At 37.7% G+C, this 7,204-nt stretch overlaps 1 protein-coding gene across 1 annotated transcript in view; it reads right to left on the reverse strand.

Annotated features, from left to right (window-relative positions):
• Positions 1-874: 874 nt before the first annotated feature.
• SLC40A1 (solute carrier family 40 member 1) overlaps positions 875-7,204 on the reverse strand; it is a 28,020-nt gene continuing 21,690 nt past the window's right edge. Inside the window, exons 6-7 of the mRNA XM_019626499.1 lie at positions 2,593-2,838; positions 875-1,682 (exon numbers count right to left, since the gene is read on the reverse strand). Coding sequence (XP_019482044.1) covers positions 1,000-1,682; positions 2,593-2,838 — 929 coding nt within the window. The 3' untranslated portion in view covers positions 875-999. The remainder of the gene's footprint in view (positions 1,683-2,592; positions 2,839-7,204) is intronic.

Consider the following 7,204-nt stretch of genomic DNA (forward strand, 5'->3'; position numbering starts at 1 on the left):
ATTTAGTCTTACGTTGGTTTTCACAGCAATATGTTGCACAGGCTTGTAGCCTAGGAGCAATAGACCATATAGCATGGGTGTGTAGCAGGCTATGCTATCTAAGTTTGTGTAAGTGCATGCTACAATGTTCACACAATAAAATCACCTAATGACACAGTTCTCAGAACATACCACCATTGTAAAGTGGCGCATGATTGTACTAGTATTTTTTAAGTTTAGAATGAAAGGACCTAATATATTGTTATGGTTAAAGTGTAAGGAAACTTTAAACCATTATTACATTTACAGCTTCGGTTCTAAAGCCGTTACAATAAAGCTGTCTTACTTGAATATTAATGTCTTTGATAAATTAATAAACCGCTTTGTATCACAAGATAAATACGGTTTCATTTCAAGAATGAATTCAGGAGGAGATAATTCATCAGTATTCCATTAATGATTACTTAAATTTTGCTTTGTAAGAAGTCTTTATATTATATTTCCTTCCAGAGCTATAAAATCCATTTGTTTGGCAAAGTATAAATACACATCAGCTAGAGAGAACCTTCAAAAGGTTTTTGTTTTTTTTCTAACTACCATGTCCTTTCTTTAAAAAATTAAACCAAAAACATTATCTTTTTTACCTTGTCCCATACAAATATTCTCTAAGTTATAGTCCTTTTTATAGCAATGTAAGGACTCTAAATAACTAAACGGCAATATAATTATTGTAGCTAATAACTTTTAAAACATTAATTAAATAACATAGAAAGAGTGATATTTAAGATATACATTTTGAAATTTTTTTCAAGCCCTAATCATGTTTTATGAAAGTATATGTAGATATACACATACACAAATATAGTGTTTCGAACTACAAAATAAGAATTTCATAATAAAAGACTGGGCTATACATAAGGATCAATAGTGGATTTTGCTTAAATTAACATTCAAAGAATGCTTCAGATCATTTATTATTGAATTCTCTGAACCCACATTACAAAAAGACATTTTAATTCATTAATATACAAAAGGAGATGTCTTACCAATTCTAGCAGCAATGACGCCTGCAAACAGCAGACTGACAGAGATTATGGACTCAGATTTAAGACTCATGTCCAGGTCAACATTAGTAGAATCAGACCCATTAGACATGTGAAATTCAGTTGTAAAGATGATTTCAGGTATTTCTGTAGGTATGTTTGTAGACAGTGGCTCTGCTTGAATGAACCTAGAACGGATATCTTTAAAAGGAGAAACAGACAAGTCCAAAGGGCTTCCAGGCATGAACACGGAGATCACACACAAGATCAGACAAGAAACCTGCGCGAATCCTGAGATCAAACCAGTCCGAACCAGGCCACATTTTCGACGTAGCCAAGTAAAAGCCACAGTTCCCATTATTCCAGTTATGGCTGACGCTCCCATCAAAATACTGAGGATGGACCCACTCAGCCCCTGAGTGTAGGCGTACCCTGTGGTGATGCAATCAAAGCCCAGGACAGTCATATAGAGGAAAGCAAGACCCATGCCTGCCAGAAACACCGGCTGGTTATAATAGGAGACCCATCCATCTCGGAAGGTGCGGAAGGGCTCAGCCATCTGGGAGGCACAGCTTGGCTCTTGCTCATGTTCAAGCTCATGGATGTGAGGGTCTTTCTCACCCATTAGATGAGTTCCCTCCAGGAATTTTGGCTCAGTTTCTGTTAATAAAAGACATCATTATTTGGGGTAGAGGGCATAGGAGGAAAAAGCCAATTATTTTACTTCTCTTCTTTGCCTCCCCCAGGGGTACCCTTGGCTACTAGAATGATATATGTATTTTCTTTTTACTGATCTATATGATGATGGGAAGAGAACTGACTGGGTGGTGAACACACAATGTGATATATAGATGATGTGTTATGTTACAGAATCATATACCTGAAACCTATGTAACTTTAGTATTAATTGTCACCCCAATAAACCTTAATTAAAAGAAAACATTCCAGCCAAGGGACAATTTCCAAGTAGCAATAATGTTAAATAAAATACTACTGATTTCAACTGTTAATGCTCTCTCTCTCAGAAATTATACTCCCACTAAAGTAACACTCATCAGATAAAAATACAATAACCATCTGGAAAAACAAAGCATCTTATTTTCTGGGGCCCTGTTAAGATTCCACTTGCCCAGAAGTCCATCTTCCTCTTCCTGGGAAACGCCCACCTTCATGTCCTCACTCCCTTCCACTGTCCTCCAAATCACCTACAAATGGCATGTAACTCTCCTCTTCATCGTCTCCTAGGAATTCTCTTGTTCTCATTTTTATTTCCATTCCTACAGCTTAACTTTTCCCAGCCATCCCTCAAGTACTTGCCCCTCTGTGTCTACTGCTCACATTATGGAAAGGGACATGGGTTCCACCCCAACCCCTTGAGGTTTAACCTAGCGTCCTTCCTCAGACCCTCAAAAGCCTGGGTTTTGACTCATCTACCAAAGTGATGTATTTGACCTCATGCAGGCCTTCAGTGGTAATAAAATCTGATATAAATTCAAAATAGTTTTCGTTTTCACCCACATTTAAGGTCTGAATATCAGAATAAAAGGATTGATCACTGTGTTGAGTTTACCTTTGTGTAAATTCAGCTGTTTCAACTCAGCTTCCTCTACTTTAAGAGCAGCTTTCACAGCTAGAGCAGGGGTTTTCTGATACACCTTCCAGAGCAGCAAGTACTCCACACACATAGACACCAAATTCCATCCCGAAATGAAACCACAGCCAATGACTGCAGAGCCAAATGTCATAATCTGGCCGACAGCCATGGGGGCCAAGATATTGGTCAACTGGTCAATCCTTCGTATTGTAGCATTCATATCTACAGAGGTGGGTGAAAGATGCAGATAAGTGTGCAAACCTGTCAAAGAAGGACTGCCCGCCTATATAACACAAACTCAGAGACCAAGTACATAGATTCCTAAAATGTAAATTTCTAAAAGCACTCTATGAGCAAACCATAACCGTTTTCTTAGAAAATGATTTCTTGTTTGGATCAAGTCATAGTAAATGGCCTCAAAAATTTGATTCCCTTGGGATTTTATAAATTAGTCTAACATTGGCTTTTAAAATGAATACAATTGTGAAAAGACATTCATTTTTTTTCCAAGAAAAATTTATTAAATGCCTTTTATGAGCTGGGCACCATTCTGGCACTATAAGGAAAATAAAGAATATCTTTTCCTGTCTTCATGGAGTTTACATTGCCATGGGAAAATAAAGACAATAAATCGACAAGCACAGAAATATGTTCATTAAATATTATGGTGAAAAATAAAGCAGCCAAAGGGCATAGAGAGTGCTCAGAGGAAAAGGGAAATTTCAGTTTTAAGTATAGGAAGGTCAGGGAAGGACACACTGGAAAAAAGATAGCATCACAGCAAAGACATGAAGTGGTGGAAGGCAAAAGAGTGAGTCATGTGGATATCAGTGAAAAGAGAATTCCCAATCGAGGGACGTGCCAAAGTCCTGGGGCAGGAGGAGCATGCCCAGAGTGTTGGAGGAGCAGCAAGAAGGCCAGGAGGACTGGAGCAGAGCGAGGAAGGAAAGAGATAGGAAGAGATGAGGTCAGAGAGGAGCGTAGACTGGTCCAGTCATTTAAGGCCTTGTGAACATTATATGGACTTAACTTTTACACTGAATGAGTCAGGAAACCTTTGGGAGCTTATGAACTGAGAAATGGCACAATCTGACATATTTTTAAAGGTTCATTTTGGCTCCTGTGTTGAGAAAAGTCTGTAGAGTGTGTGTGCGGAGGGGTGATAGTCAAAAGGAAAGACTAAGAGATAAATGGGAGATGATAGTAGCATGGACCAGGATGCAACAATGGACATGGAGAAATATATACTGGATATAGTTTAAAAAGAAAATCTGGAATACTTGCAAACTGATTAGATATGGTATCTGAGTGAAAGATAGGCATTAGGGGAGACACTGAAAAAGAGACGGTTTCAGAAGACACAGGTTTGGGGCAAAAGAACAAGCGTTTTGTTCTAGGGATTTTGAGTTTGATAGGCCTATCAACATGCAAGAGGCCACATCAAGCAGGCAGTCAAATAAACAGGTCCGGAGTTTAGGGAAGAAGTATGCACCAGATTTGGGAGTTATCAGCTGGTTGATTTTTAAAGCAATGAGACTGGACAAGATCACCAGGGGAGTGAGTGCAGACTGAGAGGAGACGAGGGCTGAGACCTGAGACTTGGGCATGCCAGTGTTTGTAAACGCTGGTCAGGAAGATGGGAAGAAAATAACCAAAGAGGAGAAAAACCAGGAGAGTGTGATATCCTAGAAGCTAAAAGGTGACAGTGTTTCAAAGAAGGGGGAGTAATCAACTGGCAAGTGCTGCTAATAAGTCAAGAAAGGCGAACACTGAGAAGAAGCTCTAGATGGTCACGCGCGCGGAAGGTATTGAGAGGCTCATAAAGCATAGTTTGGGGGAGCAACAGGGCNTAACAAATGCAATTTTAAATAACTGGAGAATGCAATTCAGGAAGATTTTAAAAATATTTTTATATAGAAATATTTTACAAAGATTTTACAATGTAGCAAATCATTATGTCATACCATAGAAAGAAGAAGAAAACGATTAAACCTCCAGGATAAAGAAAGTGCTCATAGCAATGTATTGCAGTCTCCATGAAAGTGCATAAACAAACGGTTAAGGCAAAGTACCATGTTGGTACTGGTGTGTTACAAAATGACAGTGTAAAACAGTTTTTAAAAATATATACAAAAAGTTTTCCCTTTCCTCCCTTCTTCTCAAATACATTTAAAAGGGATACATTTAAAAATAACTCCTGGATACAAAACAGTAAAAGTAAAAATGCTCTACCCCAGCGTGTTCAAAGTAGATCAAATGATTGACAAAACAAAACCTTTCCAAGTGTGGGCTTGCTTTCTACATTTAACCTGCCAGGCAGAAAGCTGGCTCTCTCATGTTCCAAGATGGAGATCATTAATGAGAGTGGCGCGAGTTCAATTCAAATCTTGCTTTTCTGTGTGACTTTTATAATAGCTTCTAGTTTCTATGACCAAACTACTTGCGTATTTGAAGTCATTGTGCATTCACTGTGTTATAAACATACTTTATAGCTTTATAGCTTTGCTTCTACCTGCAGCTTACATGATAGCCATTTTACAAAGTGCTACATATGCTTAACATGATATTTTGCCCTATCTGATTTTGCCCTATCTGATAGAGAGCATGAAGGTGCTCTCTAGAGTTAAACTATAGATCCAATTAGAGAATTCTAGTGAAATATTTTGTTTTCCCACATATATGTAAATCCCTTAAGGATATAAGGATAATACTGGTTATCAAACTTTAATCTTCATATGTGGACCAGAATTTATTTGTTTTTATAATAAAACAGAATAAAATACCAAAGAAGTAAATGAGCTATACTTGAATAACAGTGAGTTTTAGGGAAAATTGACATATCTGAATTCTAGTACAGATAATAAATATCTGCCAAAGAATAACTCAATTCACATGGCTAACCTCTCTTTTATGTAAAAGTTTATCTACTCATGAGAACTAGGGAAAATCTGTGTTGCCATTTTAGTCTCCATATTTAAACTGAGTTCTCATTTTCCTATTTTTTTTCCTTCTTTAAATGGAAAGAAACTCATTTCTGCTGACAGGTTTCCTAAATAGCTTTTAGCCTTCAAGGTATTGGTGAGGTAAAACAAGAGAGACACACCCAGCCATTTATTGGAATTCTGAAGTAAAAAATAAGTACACGTGCTCTGTATAATCTAGTAACAGGGATAGCAACAGTTAAACTGTGTTACACAACAGATGTATTGGTTTGGTTGTCATTTGTAACCTCTCTTTCATCAGGACCACAAACAAAAAGCTTGCTGCCCAGAGTTTTCTGGGCAAATCGGAAATACATGATGTGGCCCATTGCCACAAAGGAGACTGAAATCAATACGAGCAAGCCAAAAGCTTCAGGATTTGGAGCCAGGATGACCATGATGAAATGCAGAAGATCAAGGAGATAGTTCATGGAGTTCTGTACGCCATTTATAATGCCTCTTTCAGATTCAATTACATTTTCTTGCAGCAACTGTGTCACAGTTAAATCAAAGGACCAAAGACCTATAATAAAAGATATGTTTTTAGAGATATTCAATCTCTAAAATTTATAGTCATATATTTCAGGTTATATTTACAGATTAAAAATCTGTTGACATATGCAAAATACACATTTTAGCACTATTACTTTAAAGTCACCATATATGTATTTAACAAAGACTTGCCTTAGGGAATTATTTTTCATTAATAAATACTGAGTTATTAGTGGCTCTAAGAAATGATTTTTAAAGCCACCAGACAAAAATCAGTCTAATCTACAAACTTCTTAATTCTGTTTTNCCTCTTCCTGCTCTGAACAGTACTCTGCAAAGATAAGGGAGGCAGCTGTAAAAATTCCTATTAAGTCTCCAACTTCATGCTCCTTCCTCCTCCACAGGGCCTCTCTCTCTAAGTTCACAGTCTGGCAAAATGTCCATATTAAGAGCTGAGACCTTCCTTTGCTAACATGGTTCTATTCATTTTACAAGGTCATAGGCCCTCAGTTACAGCTGCAAACAGTCAGGGCAGATCTCCAACCCCAGCTCAACCCCTGTGGGAGAGAGTGAATGACCTGTTCAAGACAGCAGCCAAACCTAACACAGGCATCCACTGTCTGTTCAAAAATCATGAGCAGATCAGTAGCTACAGGGTGATGTCAAAAGTTCTCAAGCTCCCAATTTTAGGGGAAAGAAAAGGAGTCTCTGATCAACTATGTCTGAGTCATATCTGAGTCCCACGACCCATCAATTTGGTACACAGATCAGCAAATATTTACTCAATACAGAATGTGGCTCTACTCTCTCTGGACCAACAGCAGGAATCTATCTTTAACCGTCATTAGGTAGGTCCAACTTCTAGTAATATAATAATAGTACCTCATCCTCCAGTCCAGGAAGTGCTTCCACATGATTTATTTGACTCAATAGGTAAAAATATTAAGTAGGTAGGGTTGGTTTTATACTATCAATATAATTTCCAATTTATAGAAAATAGAACTGGGGGAGTTTAATGTGACTTCTTCAAGGTCAAAGAAAGAGTACTGGGCCTCATGTTTACTACAGTTTTACCCAAGCCACCATAAACTAGATCTATGAACAGAGAGGTAACA

This window comes from Hipposideros armiger, unplaced genomic scaffold, assembly GCF_001890085.2.
Source record: "Hipposideros armiger isolate ML-2016 unplaced genomic scaffold, ASM189008v1 scaffold_680, whole genome shotgun sequence".
Classification (NCBI taxonomy): Eukaryota; Metazoa; Chordata; class Mammalia; order Chiroptera; family Hipposideridae; genus Hipposideros; species Hipposideros armiger.